At 39.7% G+C, this 14,983-nt stretch overlaps 1 protein-coding gene across 3 annotated transcripts in view; it reads right to left on the reverse strand.

The window, feature by feature from the left end:
* The window catches only part of c2cd3 (C2 domain containing 3 centriole elongation regulator), a 165,548-nt gene that overhangs the window by 130,466 nt on the left and 20,099 nt on the right, over nt 1-14,983 (reverse strand). For all 3 annotated transcript variants that reach the window (XM_043692198.1, XM_043692199.1, XM_043692201.1), the window contains exon 7: nt 12,559-12,699. In XM_043692198.1, coding sequence (XP_043548133.1) covers nt 12,559-12,699 — 141 coding nt within the window. The remainder of the gene's footprint in view (nt 1-12,558; nt 12,700-14,983) is intronic.

The raw sequence follows: 14,983 nt of genomic DNA on the forward strand, positions 1-14,983 counted from the left end.
TCTGAGGTAATCCTCTTCGCTGTCCACTACACCTCCAATTTTGGTGTCATCTGCAAACTTTCTAACTGTACCTCTTATGCTCGCATCCAAATCATTTATGTAAATGACAAAAAGTAGAGGGCCCAGCACCGATCCTTGTGGCATTCCACTGTTCACAGGCCTCCAGTCTGAAAAATAACCCTCCACCACCACCTGTCATCTACCTTTGAGCCAGTTCTGTATCCAAATGGCTAGTTCTCCCTGTATTCCATGAGATCTAATCTTGCTAATCAGTCTCCCATGGGGAACCTTGTCGAACGCCTTACCGAAGTCCATATAGATCACATTTACTGCTCTGCCCTCCTCAATCTTCTTTGTTATTTCTTCAAAAAACTCAATCAAGTTTGTGAGACATGATTTCCCACGCACAAAGCCATGATGACTCTCCCAAATCAGTCCTTGCCTTTCCAAGTACATGTACATCCTGTCCCTCAGGATTCCCTCCAACAACTTGCCCATCACCGAGGTCAGGCTCACAGGTCTATAGTTCCCTGGCTTGTCTTTACCGCCCTTCTTAAACAGTGGCACCACGTTTGCCAAGTTAAGGTAAATGTTCTTAAGTGCCTTAGAGCATCTGGTTATCACTTGGTGAACACAGATGTTTTTATCTTCTGCCTACCTTGGGTTCCCCCCTTTTTCTAAGCCTCCCAGCCCCCTGTCTAATTTCTAGTGTGCAGCAGCAAATGTGTTCTATAACTCAACATTACATTTTAGTCTAAATATTTAAAGATAAGTTTTAAGGCTATAGATTTTCTCAGCAATACCAGTGAATATCAATGGGAGACTGTCAGATCTTCTCTTATTGGGAAAGGCCATTGTGTGGCACTTGCAGGATGCGAATATTATTTACCGCTTATCAGCTTCAGCCTGGGAGTATCTTCACTTCTTCTATTATACTGAAGGGAAGGAGCAACTCAATCTGTTGAGCCCAGGAGCCTAAGATATTCCTGCAACATTGCACTGTGAACAATATGCTTAACCTCCAAAGACCACAACCATCTTCTTTTGTGATTGATATGAATTTAACCAGTCAAGACTTTTCTCCAAGTCCCACTAGCTTTAATTTTACTGGAGGCCGCACCCACTGTTGCTGACAAGAATAGTCATTGTCATTAAACTTCTGGGGTTTAGCTCTTTTGTCCATGTTAGAACCAAGGCTGTAATGAGGTCAAAACCAGAGAGGCCCAAAGTGAGTAATGATTTAGAGCAGACTATCGCTGAATTGGAAATACCCTACATCAGGTGGACAGTACATGTGAGGAATTTTTCATATTAGTAGAAAGATGCCAAGAATGTAGCCATATGAAAATAAGGAGCAGCTAATTCTGGAACATGGGTAATCAGCCAGGTGTTTACTTGTATATGTTGACCCGATGAGTGAAACTTCATTGGCTCCAGAGCCGATTCTGAAGACTCCCAGAGACACTGCACCTATCTATATACAGTACTATTGTGAGGCAGGAAATGTCCAAAGCTAATGATGGTGAAAGAGTTCACGAGGTTGGCTGTGAGATATGACTTTGTGAGTAAAACTATGCCTATTTCTATAATGTCAGGCTTTGCTCGACTGATCTGTAAATTAATTAATCAAATGTGCCAGAAGTATCCAGATGTCTGCAAGGAGGGCTTCACACAGCTGACCTGAAAAACTTTGTTTCACACCTTTCTACACTAATCTGATGTGCCATCCTTACCCTTACCCAGTTTGGCCTCGAGTGCAACCTGCAGAGAGTGGAGTGTGACACTTTGGTCAATGAGAGTTAGATGAAATAGGGAAGGAAGTTGTTTTTCTGCTGCCTTCTTTGCCTAATGAAATTTTCAGATCAGTGGGGGCAGGAGCAGACCAAAGCCCAAGGGCTCCGAGATTATCAAAAGATTAACTGAAAAGCAGCAGGAATAAGTCAAACTCAGAGAATAAGAATAGACTAAATTTAAGGCAAATGGAGTATCTTTACGATTAAGTTAAAAATCACAACACCAGGTTGTAGTCCAACATGTCCAACTGGAAGCACCAGCTCTCGGAGCACTGCTCCCCCATCAGGGGGGGACCCGCTGGACCACAACCCAGTGCCACACGTTCCACAACCCTGTACACCCCAGTCCAACGCTGGCATCTCCAAATCTTTATGATTAAGTAATTAGCAAGGTTAGCAAGTAAGACCAAGGTTAGTACAAGATTAAGATATAGCAGATGAGGTCAACAGAATGGAATATGTGACCTACTACATATGGGAAGTCACGGACCCTGCTGTCATTCAAGGTGTGTGCAGGAAGTTTTCTTAACTGCAGAAATCTGGGTCCATGTTTTGGAGCTTAAGCAATGGCTGAAGACACTGTGGAACACACCCGAAATTGAGTGTTAGGTGGATAGCACGTTCAGAGAGGTGGTTACACTGCAATTCCAGGGACTAGAGGAAAGAAGGGAAGTGGTGACCACCAAACAGTCAAAGAGAATCCCCAGGCAAGTAGTACAGGAGCCCCTATGGTCCCTCTCACAAATCGGTTTTCCATTTGGAAACCTGATGAGGGCACTGATTCCTCAAGGGAACACAGACAAAGCCAAGCTTCTAGCACCACAAGCATCCTGATTGCAACAGAAGCAGAGGAAAAAGAAAACAGGAGTAATAGTGATAGGGTATTCATTAGTTTGAGGAACTGATAGATGTTTCTGCAGCTAGAGACATGACTTCAGGATCGTGCGTTGCCTCCCTGGTCCCAGGATCAATGATGTCACTGAGTGGCTGCAGGGCATCCTGAAAAGCAGGGTAACAAGACAGAAGTCATAGTACACATTGATACCAATGACATAGATCGAATGAGTGATGAGGTCCTACATCAAGAATTGAGGGAGTTAGGCAGTAGACTAAACAGCATGATCTCAAACAGTTGTGATTTCTGGCTTACACTCAGTGCCACTTGTTAGCAAGTACAGAAATAAGGGAACAGGGCAGATGAATGAGAGGCTCAAGAGTTAGTGCAGAAGAGAACGTTTTAAATTCTTGGACCACTCCAACAGTTTCAGGGGAAGCTAGAACCTGTAAGGAAGGGACGGTCTGCACCTGAACCAAAATGGGACCAACATTCTTGCAGGTTGGTTTGCTAGTGCTGTTGGGAGGAATTTATACAGTACTAATTTGGCAGTGGGAAGGAAAACAGTGTTAGCACAGTAGGGACCAGTGTACTTTAGCAAAGAAACCAAGGCACAGGGAGTCCAGCCATGTTAATTTCTAAGGTGTAAGGTGACACTGGATGACCTCTATTTAATATGAGGAGTATTATAGGTAAAACAGATTAGTTAAAGGCATGAGTTAACTCATGGAATTGCGAAGTTGCTGCAATCACAGAGACACAGTTGAGGAAAGAGTAAGACAGGCAACTCAACATTTCAACAAAAAATGGGTTTTGAATTGGGAGAAGACAGATTTTATTCAAATAAACAGGAAATTATTCTTTCAGCACCATCTAGTGACAAACTAAAGAACCACAACAGCCAATATTCATAATACACCATGCCAATGGTTGGACTGGGGTGGAGAAAGCTAAAAATCACACAACACCAGGCCATAGTCCAATAGGTCCACTTGGAAGCACTAACTTTTGGAGTGCTGCATGGATGGCTGTATTTGTAGTAGAGGGGTGATTGTGCTTATGGTGTCAATCAAGTGGATCCTTAGTCCTGTATGGTGTCAAGTTTCTTGAATGTTATTGGAGCGGTGCTCATCCAGTCAAGTGGAGATTATTCTATCACACTCCTGACTTGTGCCTTGTGGATGGCGGACACCCTTTGAAGGTCATCTCACCCCTGGGATCTAGCTCTTCAATCCCAGCTTAGACCAAGGCTGTAATATGGTCAAACACTGAGTGACCTTTGCAGAACCCAAACTGGGTGTCAGTGAGCAGGTACTGCTTAAAAACACTGTTGATGGCACATTCCATCAAGTTACTGATGTTCTAGTGTAGACCGATGAGGCGGTAATTGGCCGGTTGGTTTTGTCCTGCCTTTTGTGCATAAGACATGCCTGGATAATTTTCCACTTTGCTGGGTAGGTGCTGGTGCTGCTACTGTATTAGAGCAGCTTGGCTAGGGGCAGAGTAAGTTCTTGAGCACAAATCTTCAATACTGTGAGACTCTGGTAGAACCCAAGCTGAGCATCAATGAAGTTATCACTGAGTGAGTGGTACCTCCCATTGTCTTACTGATGATCAAGATTCAACTGATAGTGTGATAGCTTGCTGGGTTAGTTTGTCTTGCTTATTGGAACAGGACATACCTGGGCACTTTTTCACATTGCTGAGTAGAATTCAGTGTTGAAACTGTCAGATCAGCTTGGCAAGGTATAGTGCTACTTTTGCAGCACTCATCTTCAGTACTAGAATTGCCAGAATGTTGCCAGGTTTGCCTTCAACGATTTCTTGATGTCACGCGGAGTGAATCAAATTTGAATTTATCTGGTATTTTGTAACTTAACCCATCCTCTATTCAAACCAATTTTCTTTGGGAAATTCAAACACCCTACATCTACCAGGACCCCAATATCTGACTTGCTTATTACAATCTTAATTATCTGTAATATATGCAGCAGCACAAATACCCTTCCACAAAAGCACAATGACTCTATCTTACAAAATCACAATACAGTCAAATAGAGTCCTTTTGTAAAGGACTTTTACAAAATCATAATACAGTCAACATCCTTTTACTCCCTCATAATAATGGATTCCAACATTTTTTTGCAATGCAGATTTTAAGTGGAATGGAAACTATTTGCCTGGAAACAGTAAACAAAGATCTGTGAAGTCTGTAATTGTTATTAATATTGGTTAAAATGAACTGAAGAATTAATTTTCTTGGATGAGATGTGGTCCATATGATCTGGCAATCCTGGAAACAGGACCAGAAAAGAGGTTAAGGTACAGATACATAGAAGAACTGCAAGCAGAAGAGGTGGAGGGTGAAAGTTAAAAAAAGAAGTCAAACCATGATAGAATGAGGAGCACATTGAAATATATGCAAGAAGCAAGTAACTCCCAGGAAGAGGTAATTTTCCTCTGTTTGACATCAAAAAAGTCAGGAGCTTTTCTGTAAACTGGCTAAAAAAAATTCTTTAACTTGGAAATGTATATGTGAAATTCTCAGATACATTAAAAAGTGAATACTTTCCCAAAAAGGCCAAACGATAAACCAGGTTTTATCAGTTAGTCTTCTGATAAGGAACTCTAGAAAGTTGCAAAATCAAATCAGAAACAGGAAAAGTTCAGCATGTCTAGCAGCATCCGTGCAGAGAAATCAGAGTTAACGTTTCAGGTCAAGTGATTTTTCCTAATGTTATATACCATTTATTGATAGTTCATAGTTGTTTATTTGTGATTGGAAATTACTTGCAATAACATGAAATTACTTGCAATAACATGACAGATTGTTTGTCAGCACTTCGTTAACTTGATTCCAGTATCCAGGTAAACTGGAGATCTTGCAAACTTTGATTATAAAATTAACCTTTGTGGCAACTCTGAGTGTAGTGAAGCTCAAGAATCACAACACTTTCCCAAGTGGGTCATAACAATTTTCAGAAGAAATGTATAACCAACATCCTTCACCAAATCACAGAACAGAAAAACAAAACCTGTACAGTCATTTCTTTGATCTTTGTGACCCGAGAGAGAGAGGATATGTAGAAGTTTGCCTTGCTAACAATAATCATACTTAGAAGTGAAAACTGTTGACAGTTTTCTGTTGAAGACTTCTGACCTGCCCTGCACAAATAAAAAACAGCATATTATGAAACCGTGTAGCTATGTCATGCAATACATGCTGAAGGGGAATGCTAATGGTTGTTATGGATGTACATTTATTGCACTTATCACTATTAAGATTCAACTCCTAATTCATGTTTGATTTACATTCATTTTAAAACATATCTGAATCAAAGTTCCAAAAATGAAATCTTGTTGATAATTCCTTCTTCGGTGCATCATTTGATAAATTAGGTAATTCTGGTTTATTGTTCCCCAATGGGGATCTTAACACTGACCTAAAGTCTCCTATTTCCCATCTCCCAGCTTAATACGCACTGATTCCCAAACATGTTTTTCTGAAACCTTCATGCCTAACTGAGCAATCAGTAATCTGTGTTCCATGCACATTTCACTCCAAAAAACAAGGAGATGCTACATCCATGGTTAAACATATTACTTAGGCTCAGGAACTTGGCCCCATGTTAAGGCAGGATAGGAAGACCGTGTAATTTTAATTTTCCTATTTTTGATTGTAGACTAAAACGGAGAACTGTTTTAAAACCAATAACTGTGGACGCAATAGCTGCACATTAACTAAAAATGAGTTAATGAAACTCATTTTGTGTGGTGCTTACATTGCTGCTTTGTTTAAGCAATACCATACGTAATACATTTATAGATAACATGGCACCAAGATAAGATTCAGAGGTGGTCTGTGTAATTGTGACCAATTATGGATACCAATGGTCAACAGTCTGATGACAACTCTGATTGTTTTCTGGGCAGCTGTACAGTTTGTGACTGTGAATGATCCAGGGGCAGCCTTCAATTGCTGAAAGGGCACGTTGAGTGTGTTTCTCTCTACAGTAAAATGTCTGAAGCCCAAAGAAAGTCAATTGTTTTATCCCACCAGTTGTTGTAAACTGTTGCATTTAACTAAGTGGCTTTGTAAGTCCGTGTATTAATCACAATGCGACTCTATGAAGAAGTGCAATGACCTGGACAAAGTCATGGCAAGCAAAAGAAACATCTCAACAAACCCGGTGAATTGGTGCTATAGAACTGTGCTTCATCATTTCTTTTACTCCACTGATAAACCAATTTTGTTTTGTTTGTCTGTGTATGTTTACATGTGGACATAAGGGTTTTCGAAGATGTTAAGAGTTCTAACTAGTATATTATAAACCATAAACTAAAACAGAAACTGGAAAAATTCATGTCTGGCTGCATCCGTGCAGAGAAATCAGAGTTAATGTTTCAGGTCGAGCATCCTTTCCTAATGTTATATATCATTAATTGATAGTTCATAATTGTTAACTTGATTCCAGTATCCAGGTAAATCAGAGATTTTGCAAACTTTGATTATAAAATTAACCTTTGTGGCAACTCTGGGTGTAGTGGAGCTCAAGAATCAGAACACTTTCCCAAGTGGGTATTAACAATTTTCAGAAGAAATGTATAACCAACATCCTTCACCAAATCACAAAACAGAAAAGCAAAATCTGTACAGTCATTTCTTCTATAATGTGATAGCTGCATTCTTGTGTGACCCCACGCTATACAAAAATTGCACAATCAAAATAGCACAAAGTGTTGGCAATGTATTTGTGTTATAGCCAACATACATTTTAAAAGTTCATGTTTTAGAAACAGTGCCCCCTATTTGTCAATCTCATTACAGCCAGTTCACACTGACAAAACACAAGATAAAGCAGAACAACCTGTATTGGTTTTTTCAAGAACCATCCAATCATTCCCACTTCATTCTTTCCATTATCTCCATAAATTTTTCTCTTTCAAATGTATATTCAGTTTGCGACTTTTGAGAAGATTTGTAGCTCAGGTTGAGGTTCAGGTTGTAAGTTTGCTCGATGAGCTGGCAGGCTTGTTTTCAGGCGTTGTGTCACCATGCTGGTAACATAATCAGTGAGCCTCTGGTGAAGCACTGGTGTCTGTCCCACTTTTAACAGACAAGGCACATAAATAGAAAGTGGGACAGAACACCAATGTTTAACCAGAGGCTTATTGATGATGTTACCTAGCACGGTGACAAAGCATCTAAAAACAAACCTGCCAGCTCAGCGATATATTCAGTTCCCTTCTGAAGCTTACTATTGAATCTGTATTCAACCTAGTTGTCAGTGATTTCCATATGCTTAACCAATCACCCTAAATCCGGGCTCGCTTGCCATCAACTCTTTAGTCATTGGAGTTACTTATTCCCCTTAAATTCTATATGATTTCAAACATCTCTATCACATCTCCTCTCAGTTTTTTTTGATGAAAAGTGAACGACTCCAGTCTAGTCATCTAACTGAAATTTCTCATTCCTAGAACCATTCTAGTAAATCTCTTCAGTAGCCTCTTCAAAGCCTTCACATCGATTAAAGGATGTGAAGCCCAGATGGGCACCACCGCTCTCCCTCTCTCTTCTCCACTTTTCATACAAGTTCATCTTAACTTTTTCCTTCTTGCACAGAATGCTTCTGCCATCTCTATTTCCTTTAACCCCATTAAAAGTGTATCAGTTTACACTTATTGTCTCTTTTCATTCTTTCAAGCAAAATGTACCACTTCAGACTTTCGGCATCAAATTTAATTTGACACACATCCACCAGTCTAAGCCTTCTTGAAGGATATTATTATTTGCTTCAGTATTTCTACACTTCCAAGATGCAGATCATCTGCAAACTGGCAGACTGCTACCTGTGCCCACAATTCCAAGTCAGTGACATACATCAAAATAGCAGTAACCTGTACTAAATCTTAGGGAAACCTGCTGTATACCTCCCTCCAGTTTGGAAAACCACATAAACTTACAAACATGGAGCAGTAATCCATTCTACCCCGGGGCCTACCCAATCATTCAATAAAATCATGGTTAATCTGATTGTAAACTCAAATCCACATTTCTACCTACCTCTGATACCCTTTCACCCACTTGCTTACCAAGAATCTATCCACCTCTATGTAAAAGTTTTCGTAGTATGTTTTTCAGGAAGCATTCCAAACCATATTTAGGAAGAATACAAATGAATGTCCCAGTTCTAATCATTTTCAGGCCTTCTCTCCATCAGAAGATCAGAGTAGGGCTTTTTGCTGACAATCAAACTTACTGTCACCAATGAATACCTGACTATCAACATCCTGGAGCTTAGAATTTACCAGAATTGGAGTAGCCATCTGAACACAATAGTTGCAAGGTCGATCAGAGGTTAGGAATTCTGCAATGTGCAGCTCACCTCCTGATTCCCCAAACTTGTTCACCATCTACAAGGCACAAATCAAGAGGGTGATGCAATACCCTCCTCTTGCCTGGAAGAGTGCAGCTCCAGAAAAACTCAAGAAGCTCATCGCCATCCAGGATAAAGCAGCCCATTGCTTGTCACTACATCTATAAAATATTTATTTCCCCCACACACCCAAGATGCTCAGTAGCAGCAGTGTGCATTATCTACAAGATGAACTGCAGAAATTCAACAAAGCTCCCTAGACAGCACCTTCCAAACCCATAATAACTGGAAGGACAAGGACAGCAGATGCATGCAATACATCACCAACTGCTGGATCTTCTCCAAGTCACTCACCATTTTGACTTGGAAATATATTGCTGTTCCTTCAGTGTCACCAGGTCAAACTCCTGGAATTAACTCCTAAAGGGTCTGCGTATAACACATGAGTATAGCTAAGAAAGCAGCTCACCACCATACTCTCAAGGGCAACTAGGAATGAGCAATAAATATAGCACAGTCACTGACACCCACATCGCATAGGTGAATAAAACAAAGCTCATGACCCTCAGAGAAAATAATGCCTCATGTGTTGTAAATAAATTATCCCTATTTTGAAACACTAGTCCTATTCCACCATACTTGTTTTCTATTCCTCAGCCAATTTTGGAACCATGCTGCTACTGCTCCTATTATCTTGTGGGCATAACATTTGCTAATCAGCCTAATATGGGTACTTATTAACTCAGTTGGCTAGATGGTTGGCTTACGATGCAGTGATGCCAATAATGCAAGTTCAATTTCCGCACTAGCTGAGGTTACCATGAAGTACCCTTCTTCTCAACCTCTTCCATGGTGACCCTCACGAGTAAACTATCAGTCATCTCTGTTTCATGAAAGAGAAGCCTCATGGTCTGGTAACACTATGGCGAATTTACCTTTTACTTATCAGCAACTTTTGAAAGTCTATATACACAAATTACACTGCCCTCGTTCACCTCACTATCTCATCAAAATCTCAATTTAGTCAAATATAATTTGCCCAAATTAAGTCCATGTTGACTCACTATCATTAGTCCATGCTTATCAAAGTGGCTAGATTTCTCCTGGATCATAGTTCTACACACCACCAATTTTAAACTGATTGCACGCAACTGCCAAGCTCATAGAATCATAGAATCCCTACAGTGTGCAAACAGGCCATTTGGCACATCGAGTCCACACCAACCTTCTGAAGAGCATCCTAACTAGTCCTATCCCTGCAATCCTGCATTTCCCATGGCCAATCCACCTAATCTGTACATCCATGGAAAATTTAAAATGACCAATCCACCTAACCTGCACAACTTTGGACTGTGGGAGGAAACCCACGCAGACCTGAGAAGAATGTGCAAATTCAACACAGTCGCTCAAGAGTGTAATCAAACCCGGGTCTCTTGTACTATGCGGCAGCAGTGTTAACTACTGAGCAACCATGGCGCCTTTTTTTTTTGGAAAGCTGATTTCAGATTTTAGTTGGGGACAGTGGCACACTCGATTAGTGAGCTGGAAAACGATACCAATCTCTTGGGAACACCACTTCACAGAACTCCAACAGTACATAAAGTGGCCATTCAGCCTATTGAGTCTGCACTGACCCTCCAAATAGCATTCTACCCACAGGCCCCCCACCATGTCCCTGTAACCCCGCATTTACATGGCTAATCCACCCAGCCTGCACACTCGTATCCACTAGAGACAATTTAGCATGGCCAATCCATCTATCCTGGATATCTTTGGACTGCTGGAGGAAACTGGAGAACCTGGCGGAAACCCCAGCAGACACGGGGAGAATGTGCAAACTCCGCACAGACACTCAAAGTTGGAATCAAATTCTGAGTATTTTTGTAACATTTGCAATCCTCCAGACTTCTGACAAAGCTGCCTGTTTCTAAGGAGGACTGAAAGATTACGGTCAACACTTCTGAAATTTCAACTCTTATTTCCCTGAGCAACCTATTTAGTTAGTGCCTACGGAATACACCCAGTATTGTTTCTGAACATTTATGAACAAATGAGATCTTCAATCACTCCAAGACATCCTTACTCTCTTGCACCATAATATTGTTTAAATAATACTGTTACCTTGCCTTCACTATGTAGCTCCCTGGCTTTCCTGAACATTTCATATCCAGACATATTTAGCATTCAGTTCTGCTCTTTTTGGAGTCAAATCTGTTATCGCCACAATATAATATTCTCATGGGACAAGCACTATCTGCATAGTCCAATTTGATTCTCTGTTGATTTATCATTTTCTCTGTGCCTGTTCACTCTTAAGCTACAGGGTGACCAACTCCAAAAACATGTTGATGCACTAATAACACCAGCTTGTCAAACCCATAAATCCCAAGGAGTTTGAAATCCTCCAGCCATTGACACTGCCAGCACATGTAGTTGTTCAGGACACAAAAGGTGTCCCACAGTTCCCATATAGAAAATAATGCACATTCCATGGCACTGCAGCTCCCTGTCAGATTATTGTTCATTTCATTATTACGTTAGTTAAGCGATTTAAACATAATGTTTAAAAATATACCCTCAGGCTGACATCACTTTATTGTTTCTTATCTTTAAGTACAATCTGTTTTTTACTTCTCAAAGACATGTTCTCTTCCTAGCACTTCAATGTTTTACTCCACTGGAACTATTACCCCTCCTTTCCTTTCATGAACATCTTGTACCCAGGAATATAAAGCATTTAATTCTACCATTTTATGAGTCAACTTTCAGTTCTTTCTCCCGCAATGTATTTGAACATGGTTAATTATTTGCAGCTTACCAATTTTATTAACAACATTTTGACCATTCACATGCATGTGTGCTCTAAAACTAACTGACATTCCTTGCAGTTCCCATAATCCCACTTAACTCCGGCCCTCACAATTCTCTGTGTATCTTGTTTTTCTTTAATGTTACTAGTAGAGTTAGCCCTGATGGGCTGAAAATCTTGGGCTATCACTGCTCTCAAGCCTGCCATCTGTTCAAGGGGAGAGATCCTGCTTCCTAAAGCTGCCAGCTCACAGCTCTTCAGCACCAGCAATGCCATGAGGACTAAGGTTATGGGAGTGGTTGCCAAATGGAGCACTCTTCTGTGGACACCAGACGTGGGGAAAAGCCCCTCCAATGGCCCACCTCAGGGTCTCAACCAGCTTCTGTGAGAGGGTGGCTACTCCCACCATCACCACCACTGATCAAATTCCATGGCATCTGTAAGGGAACAACCATATCACCATCACTGCTTTCAATTTTACTCTCCAGACCTCCTCCTTACTTGTCCTCACATCTCGCTGAAATAGTTTTAACCCCCAATATCTGCACTAACATTCTAATTCTGATCAATATCAAATACCAAATTGAATCTCCGAGTCTCATCTCCATTTGGGCTCAGTTCTAATCAATAATATGTGGCATACTGAACCGGTCCAATGAATAGATCCATGCTTGCTGATGGAAACGAATGAAAAGGTGAAATACAAAGCAAATTAAAATGAAAAGTACTCCCAGAATTTACCTGCCTAGGAGTAATTTGATGACTGTGGCGTCTGTGTTTGGATGGATTTCTTTTAAGGGGTGCTCAGGGGAAGGCAATAAAAAAGCTTTGGTTATGCAAGTAGCTTCAGATTCCAGCAACTTTCCTGAAGGAGATGCTATTCTGAAAAAAAAGGACGACAAAGGGAAAGAATTGATAAAATTAGTGTTTATTGTAGCAGAAAATACATTACTAATGCATAAAAATGTAATTCCATAAGCTTTTAAACGTAAGATAGAGGGACTAAAAGTTAGAAATTTTTTTTTAAAAATTGTCCATACCAATACTGTGTGCCTTATCGAACAATTCACAAGTAACAAACAATTGACAGATCAATACGCATATTTAGCACATCAACCTGCTATTCTGGATAGATTCAATCTTAAATAAATTGATAATTTCAGATTGAAACAAAAATCTTACTGACGATTCAAATGACATCATAAATTGCAAAAGTAAAATTGAGCAGCTTGTAACTGACATCTAAACACAAGATAACTTTACTGCTCAGTAAATCACTCCAAGTTTTGGTAAGGGGTTTGACTTCAAGTTCAATTGGTTTTTTAATCTACGCTGGGTATCATGTAAGATATTCAAGATACTTTAATGCAGTTGATGCACAAGGTCACAACTACTCAAGGATTAATAATTATGATGCAATTACAGGTTTTTTTGAGTGATCATCTGCAACTGACCCTGGACAATAAGTCAATAACACATTGCATCTTATTTTAACCAAGCATTGAACAGTTCTGTAATCCTATCTTTCTTTCAAATAATTTGCATCGTGATATTGCTTTCTACTGGCATTTATTCAATATTCATAATTTTATATTCAAAACTCAACTTCAAATTAAAAATAGAATAAAAGTGGTCTCTAAAAATGTTACAAGCAAAAGATTCAAATTTATTGAAATTTAGCATGTTAAATCCCATACACAGCTGGATCAAAGCAAATGATTCATAGTGCAGTGGAATAATTGCTGAATATGCACTGCGGCACCATTCCTCTTCCTGTCTGCCTAGATGTGTAACTGTCTACTGAGGTCTCACATGCTATAAACAAATAATTGAATCTAGCGTAATCAGAATTGGATTTTGTTTTAAAAGACACAATGAGATATCATCTCAATTTTCATCCATCTTTCATTACAGACGAGATTGCACATCAGTTAACATACCTTTCCTTTCATTCTTTGTTTGCACTGTTCTGTAGTATATTCAATTTTAATAGATGTTTAAGGACAGGTCTACTAGCAGTTGCAAAGAGAATATATCAAGTCCAGACCTTGAATGACAACATTAACCTATCTTTTCTATGAAACTAATGGACCTATTGTGCATTTCCAGTATATGGTTAATATTCTTTCTCTAAAGTCCATTTTTTAAAATATCTATTGTTTAAATTCAGAAATACAGTTAAAATTGACATAGATTTTCTAACAAAACAATGCTATGTTGACACTGCTCTCTTTGCACCAACAGTATCACAATTTTAAGTAAGGGCAGTCAAAATTTAAAAATCCATAAACTGCTACTCAAACTGTGGTGCTCCAGCACTAATTTTGTAAAAAATCTCATTGCCTGCCTCAACGTTGAAACAGTTTGAATGCTATAAAGCTTTGCATTCATCTGTTATAAATAAACAAAGACTTGTCCATTTTAGTCAAAGTATCCTTATTTATGATGTAAAAAGTGTTACATCCTTACAGTCAACCTCTCTGGCCCTGAAATAAACTATTATAAATGATGTAGGAGAAAGTGAGGACTGCAGATGCTGGAGATCAGAGCCGAAAATGTGTTGCTGGAAAAGCGCAGCAGGTCAGGCCGCATCCAAGGAGCAAGAGAATCCTGCTGAAGAAGGGCTCATGCCCGAAACGTCGATTCTCCTGCTCCTTGGATGCTGTCTGACCTGCTGCGCTTTTCCAGCAACACATTTTCGACTATTAATTATGATGAACCCATTCCGTCAGGCTTTAATAAAACATTTTTTAAAGAAGTTCCTTTTTCTCTCTCTGTTTTTCCAGCTTTTCTAATCCAGTTTTTTTCTTTCACTGGTGGCACCATATGGGGTAACACTGTAAATTTTTCACTGCACTCCTGTACTTCTGTACTTGAGTACAGGTGATACTAAAGGATAATCTATTCTTTTCTTCTATTCTCTTTCTGTGCATTATCTGGTAATCCATTCAACCAGTTTATGCTTTATCACTGGTCCTTGTGCAGTTGCTTTTACAATGAAATCTGATTGTTTAAGGGAATGAACTGTTTCTTGTCCTGCTCACTCTGGCCCACTTTCCCTCACAGAGATGATCACTTTGCATTTTCAGCAATTTGCCATACAAATCAGAAAAAATCTAACTAAGTTTACATGCTGTCAGATACTCCTTTGATAAATTATCTATTA

This window comes from Chiloscyllium plagiosum, chromosome 6 (assembly GCF_004010195.1).
Source record: "Chiloscyllium plagiosum isolate BGI_BamShark_2017 chromosome 6, ASM401019v2, whole genome shotgun sequence".
NCBI classification, from domain to species: Eukaryota; Metazoa; Chordata; class Chondrichthyes; order Orectolobiformes; family Hemiscylliidae; genus Chiloscyllium; species Chiloscyllium plagiosum.